This window comes from Astatotilapia calliptera, chromosome 10 (assembly GCF_964374335.1).
Source record: "Astatotilapia calliptera chromosome 10, fAstCal68.1, whole genome shotgun sequence".
In the NCBI taxonomy this organism is placed as follows: domain Eukaryota; kingdom Metazoa; phylum Chordata; class Actinopteri; order Cichliformes; family Cichlidae; genus Astatotilapia; species Astatotilapia calliptera.
Window position 1 is genome coordinate 15,178,327 of NC_137431.1, and position 21,641 is coordinate 15,199,967.

Genomic DNA, 21,641 nt, shown 5'->3' on the forward strand with positions numbered 1-21,641 from the left:
TAAATAAAAGTATATTTACGGTGGCCCATAGAGACAAATCACGTACAAAAGACAACAGAAGTGCTCCAGGATGCTAGGCACAGTGTTGAGCTTTTGTTACCTAGTGGCTACCAGTGTTGGTCAAGTTACTTGAAAAAAGTAATCAGTAACTAATTACTGATTACTTCCCCCAAAAAGTAATACCGTTACTTTACTGATTACTTATTTTCAAAAGTAATTGATTACTTAGTTACTTTTTAAAAACACGATTTACAACCTGAATAGGTGATAAAGCGATAGATCTTTCAGCCCAATTCTACTTTTTCTGCATAATCTATCATACAAAATGTAATCAAATGGAAAAGTCTCTTTTTTTAACTTGTTTTATCAGTTTTAATCTTTTAACTTTATGCATCAAGTAAAAATTTAATTATATGCAACATTCTCTGACTTGAAGAAATTAGTTTAACATTTAAACCTATTTTCTACACATTCCAGCACATAAAATAAAATATTCTTTGTGTTTTCACTCACTCTTTCAAATAGATGCAAGTAAAACACAGCAGAAAATAAAGAAGTCAAAGACTAGCAGTCCTTTTGCTCTATTTTCACCTGTAAAGCATAGGCGGAGGTTTACCCTGGTGCAGGTGTGCTGCAGCGGTCAGTGGAAGAATCCGCAAGTTTCTCTGTGAATTTCCTATTACATTGTTGCGCACTCAGAGCTTGTTTAGGGGTTGTTGTTTTTTTTCGCTGTAAAAAGAAGTTTTCTTCCCACGCACAACGGACACTAATGTTTTTGTCACTTTTTATGGAATCAAACTCAAAGTAAGGTCAGTACTTCCACGCTTTAAACGCTGCACGCTCATACTCTCTCCCATACTTGATATATTATCCATTGTTGATCTGCACACAGCTGTTGTCAGGAAAGTTGCGCTTGCTTACCTCACTGTCATGAGACATTCTTGCAAAAAAATCACGGTTTTAGTAAGGCAGTAAGGCAGTGTTCCTACAGGAAAGTAACGGTAATCTAATTACCGTTTTTGCGATAGTAATCCCTTACTTTACTCGTTACCCTAAAAAAGTAATCAGATTACAGTAACGCGTTACAAGTAACGCTACTGTATGGTGCCCAAGCATGTAAATCTAATTACCTAATTCTTGTAGTCCAAATGAGATATAGCTTGATGTTGTCATCTCGCTTGCTATCGAAGCATTTAAGCTTCTCAGTTTTTTATTGTGACTATGTGCTTATGTTTCATCTTTCTGATGTATTATTAATTCTCTTCTGCAAATGTATTTTCATGTCTTGCTGTGGCCTACTGAAAAAACCTGGCGAGCACACTGTGGTCAGAGATGTGGCTCACTCTAAGCAACAATCACAATCACAAGTAACGCGTTACTGCCCGTCTCTGGTGGCTACGCAAGCTAGCAAGTACCAACGACCGGATTTGGTGTGTGGTAGTAACAGGTAAATGAACTTTTTTTTTTAAATTATTTGAATATATATGAGTGCTTGTGTATAAATACACAAACAATACACATATGCTTTCAATTGTGTAATTTAAGTGATCTAGGTAGCTCTGTTAAGGAAGTTCAGTTAACGCTAGAAATGTGTTTTGGAGTTTGTATGTGTTTTGTCTCTAGGGGCCACTGCATATATTTATATATAAACATATATAAATAAAACCACTGTTTTTACATTAGTAATTCCTTTTGTGCTTAATTTTATATTATTGTTAATAATAAATTAATTAAAGCAACAAAACAACCTGAAGGGCCGGTTCGGAGCCGAAAGAGCTCTTTTTAGTGAGCCAAGCCGAAAGAGCCGGTTCTCTAAAAAGAGCCGGAAATCCCATCACTAGTGTGAAAATCCCTCGTCGACCACAAAACTATATTCATGGACTGGCTGACTTTTGTGATTGAGATATTGCTAATACTAACCCTCTTTTGAGAATCAACGTTGACCTGTGGCTCATTAAGATGATAAATCTGGGGCTTCTACAGTGAAACTTGGACCACTTCCATGTCCGTAATCACTACTCTCAGGTGACTTCAGGGAGTATAATGTATTTCTCAGTTTGGGACATAGTTTACACAAAAGGGTGTGTCATGCTTACTTGAACTATGATACACCTTTCGGTCTTCCTGGAATAAATAGGCACGGGTTGGGTTGATTTGAGTGCTACAGCACCTCCTGGTGGATCATAGGTGACTTGCATGTGAAAGTACAAATACTGTATAAAAATGACTAAATATAAATGATTTTTTTCACATTGTAATGACGCTTCCATTTAATTAAGCACTCGGTAGTGATTGTTGCTCAGGGTGAGCCACATCTCTGACCACAGTGTGCTCGCCAGGTTTTTTCAGTAGGCCACAGCAAGACATGAAAATACATTTGCAGAAGAGAATTAATAATACATCAGAAAGATGAAACATAAGCACATAGTCACAATAAACAACTGAGAAGCTCAAATGCTTGACAGCAAGCGAGATGACAACATCAAGCTATATCTCATTTGGACTACAAGAATTAGGTAATTAGATTTACATGCTTGGGCACCATACAGTAGGGTTAAATGTGCATTATTAGGCCTTAACCTTTATAACTGATGTGTGATTAATTTAAGGCCTTTGACTGAAGTCTGTAGTGATCTTATTGTTACAAGACTACTGCAGGCTTTGGTCAAAGGTCGGTCTTATACTGAAGAGTGAGTCATTGCAGGTATGTTGTCTTTGGCTGCCAGCTGCGCCAGTAATAACAGTGCTGATGTCTTTAAGATATGATAAATATTCAAGACCTTCTATGTGATAAGAACTATTTTAAATTCTAGATTTAACAGGGAGAAAAAGAAGAGAAGCTAACATGGGTGAAATATAATCTCTTGTTTTTTTAGTCGCTTTTGTACTCTTGCTGCAGCATTCTGGATTAAATCAGGGCTTTTCGGGGGGAACTTTTACCACAGACTAATAATAATGAATTACAACAATCCAACCTAGAAATAATCAATGCATGAACTAGTTTTTCAGCATCCCTCTGAGACACGGATTTTTGTCATTTTATCTTCCATATTTGTTTAATGTGCATGTTAAAGGACATGTCCTGTTCAAAAATGCATCCACAGCACTGTGCTGGTCTACACTGTCTTTGTTTAGATGTCATGTTTAAGAAATTGAAAGCTGCAATTAATTTTATTCTTGCTCTATATTTTTTTCCTTTTTAGTGCATTGTCATGTTTTTTCACTTGCATTGGATTCCAAAGGTATGTTTGCTGGCAGGGAGGGTTCTGCTTTTGCCAGAAGCCTTTGTCTGAAATGTCTAATGTCAGTAGTAGTATTAACTGTACTCAATTTATTAAGTATTTGAGAGGATTAAAGGAGTCATCATGTGCCTTGAATGCGACACACTCAGAAGCCATAAGTAACACACGTCATGTTTGCAGACGTCACTCCTGACATATGTTTGAATCTGTCTGCTCTTGATGGGCTCACTTGCGTCCTCCCACCACCCAGGAGCGCTACTGGGTTGAGAATTGTGTGTGTGTGTGTGGGGGGGGGGGAGAATCCTACAATGTATAAAAGTAGGCTGCAGCCTTTTTATTTTTATCTGGTCAGAAATGATGATGAAACTGTTGTTGGTATTATCCCCCCATCCCCGCCCTCTGCTTCCTCCAGTTTGTAGGTTACTGAAAGATTTCACCAACCACAGAAAAGAAGATTAGAGAGGAATTAATGGTATTCCTTTGTCATTATAGGAATAAATTGATATTTGACGGGGGTGGGGACAGTCTGGAGTTGGAGCAACATGATGTGTCAGGAGACGTAAGCAGAGGGATGGCACAGTGACAAACAAACTCAGAGCCAGGGGGATGCCAGTCTGCTGGATATCTCAACTGATGTTCACCATGTTACAGGAGATGAGAGAGCGGGATAACGCAGAAGCAGCCGGGCGCACGCGTGACGGGACAGAATGAGAGCTGCTGGGACATGGACAGCGTCAGTAGAGGACGGGGACAACTGTGACATTGACTGGGAGAGACCCTGACGAAGTGGGAGGGACATCTGGGTTCCTCTTGTCTTTGAAGCCCCTGCTTAACCATGAGAGTGGCCTTCCTGGCCTTAAGACTGATGTGCTTGGCCTGGTTGTGGCCTGTCACTCAGCTCAACAGCAGCCACTTCCCGAACAAGAGAAGAAACAAGGAGCTGTACGTCGGAGAGAACGCTAGACAAAAGCACGGAGGGTGAGCAAAAGTGGCGTTTCTTAGATGAATCTTTGATTTACTATAATTGTAGAGCTTCTTCTTATGTGGAAACTAACCTTCATGGGTGATTTTATGGACATCATTTCCATGTCCTACTTTGTAGAGCTTTCACATGTAAATATGAATAACTACATCTTTTTGCGTTTACGTCCACTGATGGTAGATCAGTGTCAGAGAAAGGTCATAGATTATGTGCATTGCTCAGAAAATTAGTGTTGATTGTTGCTGAATCTAAAACATAAAACGATGTGAACTTTGGTTTGGTTTTAGGATAACTATGACATCCTCTCAGTGACTAAAGTCATTCAGGAGTCAGATATAAATGAAAGAGGCTCCACAATATCAAGCTGAGTTACACATGTGCTAGAATGCAGTGGAAAGCAAAAGTACTCATCTCCCTTTGGCTACGGCCTTTGCTTTTAATCAGAGTGCTAGAGTCCATTTAGCCATCACTAACACCATCTGTCAGTGCTGTTTTAAGTGTTTGTTAGAAAGAAATCTAGACAGAGAGAACGATTTTACTTAAGCTGTTATGTCTTCTCTTTGCGTTCCAGACGGGTGGATCTTAAGATGAAGAAGTTGGACAGCACCAAGTCTCTGCTAATTAAGTCTGAGCAGCTGCTTCGGATTGAAGACCATGACTTTGCAATGCGCCCTGGCTTTGGAGGTAACACACACACACACGCACACACTTGGTCATTGTATTTATTATGGATTTATTTATTTCCTCAGTATGGAAATCAGCTTTTGTTGTTCCTCTATTAAAAGGGGGCGACCCAGCAGTGTTAACTAATTACAGACCAATATCTAATCTATCTGTGCTGGCCAAAGTTCTTGAAGCTCTTGTGTGTGAGCAGTTAAAGGAGTTTTTGCACACCAATGCCATTTTATCTGAATATCAATCAGGCTTTAGGAAGAATCACAGTACTATCACAGCTGCAATTAGAGTGGTAAATGATATTACTATTGCACTTGATAAAAAACAACACTGTGCATCCCTTTTTATTGATTTGTCAAAAGCATTTGACACTGTTGATCATTGTATTTTAAAACTTAGACTCTTCCAGTCAGGACTCTCTGAGAGAGCAGTGACATGGTTCTCAAACTACCTCAGTAACAGGACTCAGTGCATTAAATCTGACGGTCTATGTTCTGACTTTGTTACAGTGCACAACGGAGTGCCACAGGGTTCTGTATTAGGTCCCCTTCTATTTATCATTTACGTAAACAATCTTAGTCTACATGTGCCAGATTCAAACTTGCACTTCTATGCTGATGATACAGTTATTTACAGCTGTGGTTCAACTCTTGTCCAAGCCATCGACTCCTTGCAGAAAGCCTTTTCTGCTGTCCAGCACTCATTACATCAGCTTAAACTTGTTCTCAGCGCAGACAAAACAAAGCTCATGTTGTTTTCTAAATCAAGGAGACGAGCCCAAACAATCCCATCAGTAACCACTCTTGAAGGTCATAAAATAGAGTTGGTTCACACCTATAAATATCTGGGAATCTTAATTGATGACTCGCTTACCTTCAAACCACATGTAGAGAATCTTGTGAAAAACCTGAAGTTAAAACTGAGATTTTATTTTCAAAATAAGTTGTGTTTCTCTTTTAATACAAAGAAGCGGCTTGTTGCTGCAACATTCTTGCCTGTGCTGGATTATGGTGATATTCTATACATGAATGCTTCTGCTCAATGTCTTCGAATGGTTGATTCTGTGTATCATGCTTCTCTGAGGTTCATCACTAACCGTAAATTTCAGACTCACCACTGTGAGTTATACTCTCAGCCGGATGGCCTGCTTTGGTAAGTCGGAGGAACTGTCATTTATACAGTTTTATATATAAGGCGATACTTGGGTTGCTCCCTTCTTATATATGTTCCCTGCTTGTAATGAAACATGCTGGTCGGTATTCTCTTCGTCCGCATGGTTACTTGTTGCTTTCTGTTCCATTTGCCCGAACTGAACTTGGTAAAAGAGCTTTTGTCCATTTAGCACCCTTGGCCTGGAACAAACTGCAGAAGGAATGGAAAATGACTGAATTCATTTCATTAAGTGATTTTAAATCTAAACTACGAATCCTTGAGGTCAAGTCCATAACATGCAACTGTTTCAATTAGATTGATTATCATTTTAACTGACTTTTTTATTTTATTTGAATTTTATTGAATTTTATTTTTTATTTTATTTGTATTCTTTCACTTATTGTTGCATGTGGGTTGTTGCTGCCTGTGTTTGAGTAATTTCTGTAACTGTGAGACATCTGCTGCTGCCTATCTTGGCCAAGTCTCCCTTGAAAAAGAGGTTTTTAATCTCAATGGGATCTTCCTGGTTAAATAAAGGTTAATAAATTTGTATTTATTATACATTTATTTTAACTTTTTCTCACTCCAAATATTTTTCCTAGTATTTTTTTAAGTGTGCTTTAATGGTAACACAGCAGGTTGATTTAGGTTACTGTGCTGTTTTTGGTATTATGCTGCCCAAAAAGCCCTTTGTGACCTAGATTGTCTGCTTTGAGAGACAATGACTGCGGTAGCACGGATAAAATAATCTGAACTGTGTTCCTAATTCTCCCTGTGTGTGTGTGTGTGTGTGTGTGTGTGTGTGTGTGTGTGTGTGTGTGTGTGTGTGTGTGTGTGTGTGTGTGTGTGCTTCCAATCACAGGTCTGGATTTTTTTATCTTTTGCATCTTTTTTGTCATTACCTTAAAGAAACCCTGCACAGTAATCACTTTCTCTACTGCATGTTCACAGTGGTCATCCTCTTTTGTAATGTCTGAATTCATTTTCTTTCCAGTCAGAAGGCAAAACAAGTTGCTTAGTGTCTGTCTCAGTCTTTTCAGTGGATGATTACACAGATGTTTACGTCGGCCTAATAAGAGTTCTTGGAAGATTTTATCTGGTGATAGAGAGCCTCTGAACAGCAATGCCATTCCCTAAGGCATCTGCAGGCGTGCACCATGGGTTTGTTGAGTGTCAGAGTGATTAGATCACTACTGATGTTCCTCTGACAGGAAATCAGCTGCATATTTCAAGACTGTATCCAAGTCGCCTTGAAGAGCAGAATGGCTTTATAAAGGGACGGCAATTGTTTTTTAATACCCGTACACTCTTCAATGTTATTTACTCAAAGCGTCTATCTGAACTTCCTGAACTTGTGATCTCTTTAGATGCTGAAAAGGCTTTCGATAGGGTGGAGTGGGAGTACTTGTTTGCTGTTTTAGAGAAATTTGGTTTTGGCTATAAATTTATTTCCTGGATTCGGCTTCTTTATTCGTCCCCTAAAGCCAGTGTTCATACTAATGATGTTTACTCTGATTATTTTGCGCTGGGTCGTGATTGTCGTCAAGGTTGCCCTTTGTCTCCCTTACTCTTTGCCATTGCCATCGAGCCTCTGTCTATTACATTGAGATCTTCTTCTGTATTCAGGGGAATCATCCATAATGGAATTACACATAAAGTATCATTGTATGCGGATGACTTGTTATTATATATGACTGACCCGGCATGCTCCATCCCTGCTGTTTTAAGTATTCTGGAGAACTTCAGTTCGTTTTCAGGTTATAAATTAAATTTGGGGAAAAGTGAGTGTTTTCCTGTTAATACGGCAGCACGTCAACTTCAACAGTCTGATCTGCCCTTTCGTCTCAGTCCATCTGGGTTTAAGTACTTAGGGATTAACGTGACTCGCTCTTTAGCTGGCCTTAAATCAGCAAATTTGTCTCCTCTTATATCAAGGATCACATCTGATATTCAAAGATGGGGTAATCTCCCCCTTTCTTTAATCGGTAAGATTAATGTTGTTAAAATGAACATCTTACCAAAACTTTTATTTTTATTTCAGTCAATTCCCTTATTTTTGCCGAAACACTTTTTTGTTTCACTGGACAAGATTATTGGTTCTTTCATTTGGGGAGGGAAGCCACCTAGGGTCTCTAAAACTTTGCTGCAATGATGCAGATTTAGTGGAGGACTTGCATTACCTAATTTTTTAGTCTACTACTGGGCCGCTCACATCCATAAACTTTGCTACTGGCTAAAATCTTCTGGTTCCTCGTGGTGTAAATTGGAGCTATCATCATGTAAGGGCTCTTCTTTACCGGCTTTGCTCTATTCCTCTTTACCTGTGAGACCCTCTCTGTACACTGATAATCAGGTGGTTCTTAACACACTCAAAATCTGGTTTCAGTTTAGACGTCACTTTAATTTTGTAATGCCGTCTTCCTCGGGTCCTCTAAGCGAAAACCATTTGTTTCCCCCTTCACTTTTGGACTCGACATTTTCAGTGTGGTGTGACAAGGGTATAAAACAGTTCAAACATTTATATGTGGATGGTGTTTTTGATAGTTTTCCCAACTTGTCTTCTCGTTATAATCTCCCTATTACCCATTTGTTTCGCTATTTTCAAATTCGAAATTTTGTTGCCAAGTGTTTCCCAAATTTCCCCTCTTTACCTCCAGAACAGCAGTGGGAAACTACGTTATCATTTATTCCTCATCACAGAGGAACCATTTCGAAACTCTATGATGCTATTCTGTCTTTTAGTAACCACTCTAATGTTAAGCTTAAGTGTACATGGGAAGAAGAATTGGGAATTCGAATACATGAGGAGTCTTGGGAACAGGCTATAGCGAGAGTACGATCTTCCACCTCCTGTGCTCGTCTTGGACTTATTCAATTTAAGGTCATACACAGGGTGCATTTTTCTAAATCTAGACTTTCTGAATTGTATCCAGAAGTGGAAAATAAATGTGATAAATGCCACGGTTCTCCTTGTCACCTCGGCCACATGTTTTTTCTGTGTCCTGAGCTACAAGGTTTCTGGACAGGGTATTTTGCTATTATGTCAACTGTTCTTGGGGTAACTCTTCATCCTTGTCCTCTGATTGCTGTATTTGGGATTCCTGTTCGCTCACTTACACTTGATTCCACACAAAAGGACATTATAGCCTTCACATCCCTACTAGCGAGACGTCTAATATTGTTGCATTGGAAGTCTGTTAAGTATCCTACTATTTCCCGGTGGCTTAAAGATGTCATGTTTTTTTTAAAACTTGAAAAAATTAAATATACGTTGAGAGGTTGCACAGCCAAATTTTTTCACAAGTGGCAACCCTTTATCTCTTATTTTGCTAGTCTAGAGGTATTGCCTGTTTAAATCTACTTTTGTTACTGTTATATTCCTCTAATATGTTTGATGGTTGTGTTGATCTGTGTGGGACTGGGGGGAGGGGGGGGCGTTGTGTTTTTTTTTTTCATATATATGTGTGTTTATTTACTTAGGAAAATGAAGAAAGGTTGATTGTATTTTGGTAACTGCAAGTACTGTTCTTTTTTTCAATAAAAAATATTTTCAAAGACTGTATCCAAGTCAGTCAGGTCATAAAGCATTCAGGCAAAGAGGGCATTAAGTAGTTGTATCATTTGTTGTCAGGTGATAATGAATGTCTGCCACAACTAAAGCTGCCACTTTGTAGGAAACTAACAAGCCGATTGCTGGTGAGATGGTTGAGGGTATTCTGCCAGTGCTAACCTGCTGAGGTAAAATCAACTGACTATAGTAAACATATTAGGATGTAGAATTTCTGAATGTATAACCACAAAGCTAACTGCAGAGGGGATTTTGGTTGTCTGATGAGTTACTTTTCTCCCTGGGTAGTGTGACAGGTTATTTTTTTAATAGCAAGAATCTTGTTATGTAACAAATTAGTATTAAAAGTAAGATTACCCGTCACTTGATCAGTTTGCATTGTTATTCAGCTACTGGGTCAAGCAAATCGGTGGTGGTTACGAATTGGAAAACACTTTATCTTTCTGTTTTCTGTTTCTTTGTTCTGTTTCGTTAATTCACTTTGTGACTATGATACTAATAAAACATATTTATTTAAAATAGAGTTGAGTTCGAGACCCATTTTTTTGTTTCTTATTTACTTCAAACCTTTTCTTCCTAAACTTGACATTATCACTGAGCTGATAGTGTGAGTTAACTCTGTTAGCTCCAAACACATTTGCTGGATTGTTACATTTGTCTGCTATGTGTGGTGTCCTGTGGCCCGCGAAGATTTTTTCTTCATTTTTTTCCTCCTTTCCTTATTTTTTTTTTGTTGGTAATAGAGAGTTTTGAAGCTCATTAACGAGTTTAAGTGAGCTAACTCTGTTTGACCCTATTCCAGGATGTCAGCATCCCAGTAAAATCCCTCCACCTTCATTACTCCATTGTGATTGCAAACACATGCTTTTGAGTGCTTACCTGCATTAAACAATGGCACAGAAAAAACCTCCAACAACATCAGTCGGTGTTTACAGTTCAAATCAAACATTAACCGTATTGTGCCGCTGGATAATGACAAGAACCATTCTTCTTACTATACACTACCCTGGATATTTATGTAATAATACAATGTGGCAGATTTTCAATTAATGGATCCTTTAAGATAACATAATGAATTAGTGAGTGTTGTTGAATGTCCACACATGCATGTTGACTGTGTAACCTCAGGGAAATTTATAGGCATGTAGGTAGTGAGCTACCTCTCCCATAGGCCAGATTAGATTAGAAAGGATTCGCTTATTTTCCCAGTACTAAATGTAACGTATGAGGTCACACGAGTTGATGTAGTTGATGTAATTTCTCAGAATCAGTAGAGAGCTAAGTATTACATATTTCTGTTACAGTATTAACAGCTTAACCAAGAAAGTAGTGAAGATATATAAATAATTAAACAATTTTTTTTTACATTTATCTTCTTAACTGAGCAGCAGCGTTCATTTGTTTAAATCAAATACTGTAAAGAAAGGTCACTGAAACATGCATTTCAAGTAAAACGACATTTTGAGGAGTTGATTTTTACTGTGAACCAAAAAAATAAATAAATAAAAGGTGAGGTTGTGCATTTACAAAGATTTCCAGTGTAAGGTAATGGTTCCTTTGACATTCAAAAATGTAGAATGTGAACATAAGATTTTTTGCTTCAGTCACAGATGTTTATACTGTACTGTGTATCATGACTGTATAAACTAGGGTTGTCTCTGCATATAGCTCAGAAGTGGGATTTACACATTGGTAATCTCTGACAGATGTGCAAACAGATGTTATCCAACTGATCCATTGCAACATCTGTCCAGGTTCAGCCCTGCCTGTTGGTATCGATGTCCAGGTGGAGAGCATTGACAGCATTTCTGAAGTAAACATGGTACGCACCTTTTAGATTTCAGTAGTTAATCTAATCAAAAGAAACTGACTTGCTTTCTCTGTTGAAAATGACTGGTTTTTTTTGGGTTTTTTTGCAGGACTTCACCATGACTCTCTACCTGCGGCATTACTGGCAAGATGATCGCCTGGCCTTCCCCTCCAGCAGCAACAAGAGTCGGACCTTCGATGCACGTCTGGTGAAGAAAATCTGGGTTCCAGATGTGTTTTTTGTCCACTCTAAGCGTTCTTTTATCCATGATACAACCATGGAGAACATCATGCTGAGGGTTTATCCTGATGGAAATATTCTCTACAGTGTTAGGTAAAAAAAATAATGATATATGTCTCATTGTATTCATAGAGAGATCACTATAATTGCATTTTCTGTCATTAACCAGTAGCCAAAATAATGGCTAATACTGGCTGTCATTATCTTGTCTTTTTGAAATTAGAAGGGCCTAAATTTGATGAAATTGATTGGGATGCTAAAGTATTAGCTAACACTATATGGTAAGGTGGATCTACAGACTCCAGGCTCTGATAAATAGTGTCATTAAAATAAAAAATGTTAACATTAACACTGATTAACATTAACATTCATTTTTAAAGGATTTCATTCTTTTTTGGATAAGTGTTAGGACAATTACCTGCACATGAAGATGAGCCAATATAGATAATGCAGACATGCATTAATTCAGCTTTCTTACTAGTGGCCAGCAGGGGGCAACTCTTTAATGAATTCGTGTGAAGTCTATAGGAAAAGGAGCCTACTGCTTCCTCTAAATATTGCCTTTGTGAATTATGGTCTGAAGTCAAAAAGGAGGATGAACTTATGTTTTAGGGTGGGGTTGTGATTGGCATATTGTTACCTTGTGAGCACAGTGTATTGATTTCTCTGTCAAACTGAAGCATCAGGCTTCAAAACACGACACAAACACAGTTTCAAAATGAGACCACCAATCGGTGACGTCACAGTGGCTACATCTGTGTTTTACGCACAGCCTGTGTTATCGATTTACTTTCGGGGCCAGGCTCAAATGGCCATTAGAGAAACTGTATTGGTGTTTGCTCCAGCTGGTTTCAGTTTTCAGCCCTGAGGTGCGGTTTGCCAAAAATCAGACCAATGAAGGCATTTGCACCAAAACCCCTTGTACAGTATATACAAATTAGCAAGGGTTGTTAAACCATCAAATTTTAAGCTTACATGTCCTGATACAATGAGTTATGGCTTAAATTTTACTAAGACTGTTTGATGAGCATGAACATCACCACAGCCCAGTTTAGTGGGCAGGGTATGAAGTGAATATGAGAAGGTGGAACGTAAGCTCCCAGACGGCATTCAACATATCCATTTCAGTCACAGACGATGACAATATGGCACAAATTCCCAAATGGCCAACAGCAGCCACAAACTGTGTCAGGCACAGATGCTGTTACTGAATGAATCAATTCAGTCCAGTAGTTTTATTTTACACTGTTTCACTGAGATTACTGCAATATTTATGTAGGTATTTATTTAACTGAAAGCTGTGTTTCAGGATCACTGTGACGGCTCTTTGCTCAATGGACTTCAGCAGTTTCCCTCTGGACACACAGAACTGCTCTCTGGAGCTGGAGAGCTGTGAGTATTAAGCTGCAGTCGGGACATCGTGGTTGCTTGCAAATACCTAATAGGATATCCAGTGTTGTTTGCAGAGTAATAATGTTAATTCCTACATTAAATGTACTTGTTCTTGTGCTGACATGTTTTGCTGGTAAACATGTTACACAACATTTGATGCACTATTATGTAATTTAAAAAATTTGGGCTAGAGAAAGCTTTGAGCTTGTTAAATTTTCAAACACTATCTATTTTCTGCAAAAAAACGCAATTGGATATGCTTGAATGTTATACAGTTGGGACAGAGACAGCTCAGAGTGCATTACCTTACTTCATACTCACAGTAGTAAGCATCACCATCCCCCTTTTGCACAAATTATTTATAATCCTCGGGTCATTCAAGTCAGCCTCTGTGCATTATGCTTGTCTATCCTCATGATGCAGGATTTACTGCAATGTTTGTGAATTCTTTGGTCTTTACCGCTCTCTCTCACTCTGTGTGTCTCAATCATGGATCCTGATCTCAGGGGAGAGTTGGTAGTCCCATTTTTGGCAGCTCTCTCCTCTCCTCTGAGAGAAACATCCATGAAACTTCTAAGAGAGGCAATACGCGAAGGTGTCCAACCCCAAACGCCCACCCTCTTTCTCTCCTCTCTTGAAGATGCTTACAATGAGAACGACCTAATGCTCTACTGGAAGAACGGGAATGATTCATTAAGGACTGACGAGATTGTGCTCTCTCAGTTTTTTATTGAAGACTTCCAGCCTTCCTTTGGGCTAGCCTTCTACAGCAGCACTGGTATGTCCGGCAGGAGTCTGGGGACACTCTGAGATGTATTCATTTTGAAAACAGCCAGAGTGCTCCAGACCCCTACAGTTTTTCTAAATAGGAACAGTTTAACATTTTGGAAAATACGCATTACATAAAAAGATTTGACACCACTCTTACAATCGTTTTCTATGGAGATGCAGCCAGCAGTTGATTAACTTGTCCAAGCTTGTGAAAACAGCTTAACCGGCAAAGGCTACAAAATCCAATAACCAGCATCTGTACAGTTTACCAATGAACACATTATTCCCATTTCCAGTCATAATGCTTTGCTACAGTAACTGTGTATGGGCGAAAGCTTTTATATGTACACAGACATGACTGAGTGCTATTGATTGTTTAGGTTCTCTGTGAGAAAGAAAATAACCACATTTTCCAAAATGATGACATGGGAATCAATCCCTCTCTGCAAAGCAGAAAGGTATTGATTATGCAAGGTGTTTTAGAGTTGTATGGTCTACTTTTTCAAACCCAGTTTCCTTTTATTGTTGTCTGTGTAGAAAGAAACACTAGAATTGGAGAAAGAGAGATTTTCATCTCAGTTTTAAAATTTTTTGTGAGGGAACCTACAGTATCCAATCTACGAAGATGTTATGTAACTCCGGCATTAAAGAGATTTGCTCTCTCATTTGAGTTCTAGGTTCTCCCCGTAGGTTCATGTTAGACTTTTATTTTTAATAAGGACAACTTTATTTTCTCCTGTCAGTTACTGATATCACCCTGCTTTGCACCTGCCTGCACTCCACTGTGTCCATTTATCTGTTTCAGGTTGGTACAATCGGCTCTACATAAACTTCATTCTAAGGCGGCATATCTTCTTCTTCATGCTTCAGACGTACTTTCCCACCATGCTGATGGTGATGCTGTCCTGGGTGTCTTTCTGGATAGACAGGAGAGCCGTACCTGCCCGTGTCTCCCTGGGTACTAAGCCGTTGAGCCAATACAACCAACATAAATAATTACCGAAATTGTATTTTCATCTGGACCGATAAAAAAATATCACCATGCCTAGTTTTTACTTTAAATTCATCTTTCCATTGATTAACTTTTTGAGAGTGAAATGGTAAGATTGATTTCACTCCCTTGTTTGCCAAATACTGGAGAGATTAGGCGTAAATCAGTCAGGAAGCACATCGTCTCATCAAATAATTACACCTTGTTTTTGAGATCTAATTGCCCGTATTTAAACTGTGAGAAATTCCCCATAAGGAGGAAGGAGTGGAGGAAGTTTGTCAACCAGGAGACCCCAGTTTGCTTGGTATTTTGATAGCTTCGTGCTTTTTGTTATGATTTCACTTGTTATTTTCTTTCTCTTTCCAACTGCTATTTGGTTAAAGTTCAGGAAAGTAGTGGGGTTTGGATTAAAATATCCTGTTCACAAGATTCTTATGTTATAAGTTAGTGAAACTCACTAACTCACATCATTGTTTTACAATAGGTTCTCACTTAGGTGCAATGACCTGCAATGACAATGATAGTGAAGTTCCCAGCAGCCAAACAGTAGATATTTCCTGGCTTATGGACAGGAGAGATGAGTGTCACTGTTCTAATCTGCCGCTCAGCAAGAAAGCAAATAAGCATATCCAACGGTGTCTGCTGGTTCACCATCTATGTTTTCCCCCTCCTACACAGTTAGCTTACGCAAGGAGATGCCATCATTAAGGCTGGGCTATTTTTGGAATCAGACAGACTCCAAATTCCAATTCTAAAAGCTTTACGAGCAAAAGAGCACTAAATCAGAGTTAAGCTAGTTTGCATCCAGCAATGATGTAATAATGACTTTGCCTTCTGTAATTAATGAACATAAATACACTTGCATGGTTATATGCTTGTCAAAACCCTGAGGATGATGATAAAGGATATGCCCTTTCAAGCCCACTGCCCTTTACCACGACTAAAGTATTTCGATTACATTATCACATTTGCTGTGATTTTTATGGCACAATTGTTCATACACTGAATTCACATTGGTACATAAAAGGTCTTCAAAGGATAATTTCTTGTTATTACTTGTTTGTAGCTACAATAACATTATTCTCTGCAATGTTTCTGCAGCAACAGTCACAACTGGTTTTTCTGTATTCAGGCATCACCACCGTACTGACAATGTCCACCATCATCACCGGTGTGTCGGCCTCTATGCCACAGGTGTCTTACGTAAAAGCTGTAGACATCTATCTATGGGCGAGCTTCCTGTTTGTCTTTCTGTCAGTCATCGAGTACGCTGCGGTCAACTATTTCACCACAGTGGAGGAGATGAAGAAGCTGAAGAGAGCAAAGGTCAAGTTCTTTCTAAAATCTTCTCAAATCTCCTGTCCTATTTAGGCTACGGTATGCAGCCATAAGGCAATCTCCAGAAACTAACAGTGATCTGCTCTCCTCTCTCTGCAGATGCCCACCTCTTACAATGCTGCTGAGGCTATGGCCTTTGATGGGTGTTTCCACGACAATGAAATTGACCTGGCCTCCCTCCCTGCCAGCACCCCAAATACAGAGAGGAACATCCAGTCTCGAAACTCGACTGTCTCCGCACCCACAGAAGGCACCAGGCTACATCGCAAGCACCCTTTAAAACGAAACCTCAGCTTCATCATGAGCAACAGCTACATGATCGACTCATACTCCAGGGTATTATTCCCGCTGGCTTACCTGCTCTTCAACATCATTTACTGGAGCATGTATGCATAGCACATTGAGTAAGCAGCTGAAAAAAACAAAAGAACTGTTCCTTTTTTGACTCTTGTCACAACTGCACAAATGAACAAAAACAGACGGATAATAATAATAATAATTAATTGATGACATGAATTCAAGTCTGCTGAGTATAGATGTCCTTCTTGATGTCTAATGAAAAAGTGTTCGGCTGTAACTTGAAGAAAACCTGAGAGCGGCCGTGGAAGTGAACGGCTGATAGTTTAATGAATGTTTACGTGTGTTTCTGGCATGCTTGATTTTATAACAGAAAGAGTTTTTATCCAAAATGCATAAACATTTGTAGGATTTTGTTTTATTGCTGGATCAGATACATCCATACGTACATTAAATACAGTACATATAGAAAATAAATATGTGTATGCTCTTAAATGTCTGACTCGGGCTTCACATTCTCTTTGCCTTGAACTTTATTGATATTTAGTGCATCACACTTTCAACTGAAGGGGCCCAGTGGAGCACTTATAAACAAGTTCATGTTTAATATCATCCTCACCAGACAGAAAATTGTGTGTAAAATTTGCAAAAACTTAAAAAATTTGCTGAATGTGTTGAATTTCAAAAACATTTCATTTAAATGGTTTCAAAGATAAGACTCGGGGGGCCTTCATCAGCCTGGCTAACACCCCAATCTAACCCAATGGGAAAATGTGAAAAAGGGCATAAATTTTGGACTTGTAATTGCATTTCCCCCAGGGCCATTCATACCACACCAAAGAAATGAAGTAATAGATAAACAGTACAATGAAAGAAAATTTCCCCTTTTGCAGTATCTACTGTAGAACTTTGTTTTTTCTGTGGACTCACAGTGGGAAAAAGGGATATTTTCTGTGAATTAACTGTTGTATAATTACAGTCTTAGCAATGAGTTAAAAAAACGTTTTCTTTAATTTTACACAATTACGTCCTAAAATTTAAGCCCAAAGACTCATGCTGACAGGTTTCTTTCATTTACTACAGCAGCATTCTTTTTGTTATATTAAGATATCTGAAGAATTAAATATGTTGTTAAACCCCAACCTGGGTTTTTCCAATCTGCCCCACTTATCAAACTGGGCTGTATAAATTTGACATCCTGCTATAGATCCATATCTATTTGACAGTAGTGTGTTCTTTTACTGACCTCTGTGAATATCTTGAACACTCTCTGCAGATCAAACCAAAAACACTAAGCATGTTCAGGAGAACACAGCTTTTGTTTTTCCTCAGAACTCCTGGCTCTTCAGGTGTCAAATGTGTGCCCTGTGTTAGTGACTCGGTATTAAAATCATGCAATCATACCTACACCTTCTCATGACCACAATGGGAAACTTAATGGTCTTCACAGGTTGACACAAATTATAAAATAGACACATCTGACCTTACATCCAAATAAGGACTAAGTTGCAGGCTGCACACAGTCCTGAAAGCAACACAGGTTTTTCTATACGAAATGAAATATCTTGGGTAATATCCGGTGCACAATAACTGCATGGAAATAAAAGAAAGACATTTTCAGCCACTCCCTTATTCACAAGGGGTCACAACAGCAAGCCATGCCGCATGTTTATTTTGGTGCATTTTACCTGACTACCTGATGTAACCCCAAAGGGCTTTGAGCCTCCAAGGCAATCGCATGGAAATATGTTAAATTTATTAGTGGATGTAGAATGTGAGGGGGAAATGGAAAAGGTTCACTCAGTTGCATAACAGTGTGCTGTGGAACAGAAAGCCAGCAGGACACCAGACTGATAATACCTGCAATGGAAGAGCTCAGCGGGAGGCATCTTAATTCAAATTAGGTCTAAATGTGACCATTAGATATTAAAGCTTTACAAAAAAAAAAGCCCTTTGTTTTTTTTACAGTTAAACATCTTGAGAAATATGCACTAATTTCCTCTTTTGGTGAGGAGCAACATAGATACTGCTCATTTCTATATCTTTAGCACGATACCGCAGCTAGGAAATGATTACCTAGCTAAGCAAAGCCATTAAAAACAGGGGAAGTAGCTAAAGGATACAAAAAAATTGGGCTAGCAACATCTCTAATCATATAGCTACTCTCTTACAAGGTTATCCAACTAGTATCACTGGGCATCTACTTTAATAAATAATACACACATTGTTGCATTCTCAGTTAATTCTTTCCTGATCAAAGTTTTACCGCAATAGTTTTACATCTATCTATCTATCTATCTATCTATCTATCTATCTATCTATCTATCTATCTATCTATCTATCTATCTATCTATCTATCTATCTATCTATCTATCTATCTATCTATCTATCTATCTATCTATCTATCTATCTATCTATCTATCTATCTACAGTCCTCACAACCTACTGAAACACACTACACCTGAGCTCCATGAATATCAAAATCACTCAGCTTTTCATCCCTCTTGCTTGATGTCTTATGTTATTCAGATCAGAAACAGAAGCTCTGACAATGTCAGCATTTTAAAGCTATACCATGAATATTGTGCAGTGCTTTCACCCACATTTTGAGGTTGTAACTGTATTTTGCGGTGCATTTCCTTAATTACAGTTTTTCTCAGTCGCTTTGGTGCTTTTCTCAAATCACTATTAACATTTGCACAGCAGTTAGTGTATTTCTCAAAACATTTGGTGCAAACTGCAAAACCTAGTGGATAACCTGCAAAATCGATAATCCATTCCTCAAAAGCAAGTATTCATGTCAATGAAACTGCCGGTGTCATCAAAGTGAGAAGTCTTGACACCATCTTTATGAACAAGATAGTCAAATGGCTTTGTCATGTTTTCATTATGACAGTTCACAGTATTCTCTCAGTGTTTTCCAATCCAAAAAAGGTCAGAACTCGGTGACGCTACCTAAAAATGCTCAAGACAGCACTATACACTTTTTGTACAGCCATTTACAGGAAAATCTACAGAAAAGTTAGACATTCCTGTAGTTAGGGAAGTAAGTGAGTACAAGACACTGAATATGTATGTTTCACATTTTTACTGTGTGGGCTGTTTGTAATTCTACAACACTGTGCAAAAGAAAAATACTCTACAGTCACCTATTTAGAATAAACATAAGAAACACCCTTTTGGTAGAGCTGTGCACAAATGTGAACAATATAACGGTACATATTGTAACTGAACATACGTAAATCCTGCTGGCACATCCAGACGTTCCTGTCTGTCTGACCACATATTCTCATCTACATCACAACGGATATCATCCCTTGCAATGCAATGAGGAAAGTATCTCCTCTGAGTGACGAATCCACCCTCTGCATGACTCTGCTGTGATGTCGTCACATGCTGCATCCACGGCTGCTAGCAGTGCCATTTGCGCATGTGAATGCCGGTCAAAAACCTTCCACCTCCAGACAGAGAAAAACTCCTCTATCGGATTAAGGAATGGGGAGTAGGGAGGGAGATATTCAACCAGCATTCTATCATGTGTCAGACACAGATCCAATGTGGCCAAATACACCGTTATCCTCTATGACAGCACTTTGAATTCTTTCAACTTTATTGCATTGTATGCAATCACCCTTGCACAAATGGCTTCCTCTTGCTGCTGGGTAAAAACAGGCCTTCTTCCACCTCTGCGAGGTTGTTCACAGTGGTTCTTCCAACATTTGGTTGCATCTTCCGACCGCCCTCATCCATTGTGAGGTTGTGATTGACAACCCCCCCCCCCCCCCCACACACACACACATCCTTGCCCCTCTTCCACCATGCTGACCTCCCATTTCTGTGTCACAGAATTGTAAAAAATGGTACAAACGGAGTTTGCATGTTCTCCCCGTGTTTGCGTGGGTTCTCTCCGGGTAGTCCGGCTTCCTCCCACCGTCCAAAGACATGCACTTAGTGGGGATAGGTTAATTGGTTAATCCAAATTTCCCATAGGTGTGAATGTGCGAGCGAATGTGAGTGCAAATGGTTGTCTGTCCCTGTGTGTTGGCCCTGCGACAGACGGGCGACCTGTCCAGGGTGTACCCCGCCTCTCGCCCCATGACAGCTGGGATAGGCTCCAGCGCCCCCCGCGACCCTGAAAAGGATAAGCGGACGTGAATGGATGGTACAAACTATGTCCTGCTCGGTTCATATTTGCTTGCCAATTGAGGGTTCATGGGATTGATCCATGAGTGACTGTGAACAAGAGGCTTGTCAGTGGTTACAATTAATACTTCACACACCTCCTCATCAGTGAAAGCTGAAGTTCACCTGAGAGAAATTGTTCAATTTCGGGGACATTTCCAGGAAAAAATCATTTAAAAAAGGTATAAAATTTGCTTGACAGCATTTCACCAATTTTGTATGTAATGACTCAAGCAATGAAATGAAGACTATTAGTTTTATTGGGAACTAATAGTCTTTCAGCATCCAAAGGTATAGTTCATTTTGACTGACATGACATAAGAAAATGATAATGTTGTCGACCGCAGAGAATTGTATGAAAGCAACTGATACATGTCCAAGAGCATTTGCAATTTGTTCAGGGGAAGGAGAAATTGGTACCATAATGTGCAGAAATGACTAAATGTTATGGAGGTTGCACTAATGGTTTTGAGAATTATTATTCTGATCTGAGAAAAGCACCAAAGGGACTGAGAAAAACTGTAAACACAAGCATAAGAGGCAGAACAGAGAAGGAAATAAGAGAGCGTGCTCATGTGGTGGTGTGTGACAGACAGACTCTGACAGACTGCTCACAGTCCTGAAAAACAGGCACTTACAGAGTAATGGTGCGTGACTTCTTTTTTTTTTCGTAGCAGTCGGGCCACAATGTTAGAGCCCTGCAGTGTTGTCCTGGAAACACTTTCAGTTGTTTCTATTACTGAAAACACAGGTTTATGACACACCCTGAGGCACACCTGTACTGACAAACAAAAAAGAAAAAGAAACACACAAATCTCTTCCTTCCAAAAACCTACAGGGAACTTTAAAGGCAGACGATCGGACTGTGTTATTATTTTTGGGTCTAGTTTTACAATCAGACAGCTTCCTCTTTGGGTGGTGTTGAAATGTTAAACCAAAGGTGCCAGAGCTGAAGAGAATGTATGTGACGTCCACCCGCTCACCTTGACGTCTCATGGGCG

The 21,641-nt window shown here is 39.1% G+C and overlaps 1 protein-coding gene across 2 annotated transcripts; it reads left to right on the forward strand.

Annotated features, from left to right (window-relative positions):
* The first annotated feature begins 3,853 nt into the window (after positions 1-3,853).
* gabrr3a (gamma-aminobutyric acid type A receptor subunit rho3a) lies at positions 3,854-16,953 on the forward strand. Of its 2 annotated transcripts, XM_026182634.2 has the most exons (9): positions 3,854-4,220; positions 4,796-4,908; positions 11,374-11,441; positions 11,539-11,762; positions 12,979-13,061; positions 13,702-13,839; positions 14,638-14,790; positions 15,956-16,149; positions 16,261-16,953. In XM_026182634.2, the coding sequence occupies exons 1-9, from the start codon at positions 4,078-4,080 to the stop codon at positions 16,555-16,557; spliced, it is 1,413 nt and encodes a 470-aa protein (XP_026038419.1). In that variant the 5' UTR covers positions 3,854-4,077; the 3' UTR covers positions 16,558-16,953. The 2 variants fall into 2 exon arrangements, with proteins under 2 accessions (XP_026038419.1, XP_026038423.1); XM_026182638.2 differs by lacking the exon at positions 13,702-13,839 and having other exon boundaries at positions 3,930-4,220.
* Positions 16,954-21,641: the final 4,688 nt, after the last annotated feature.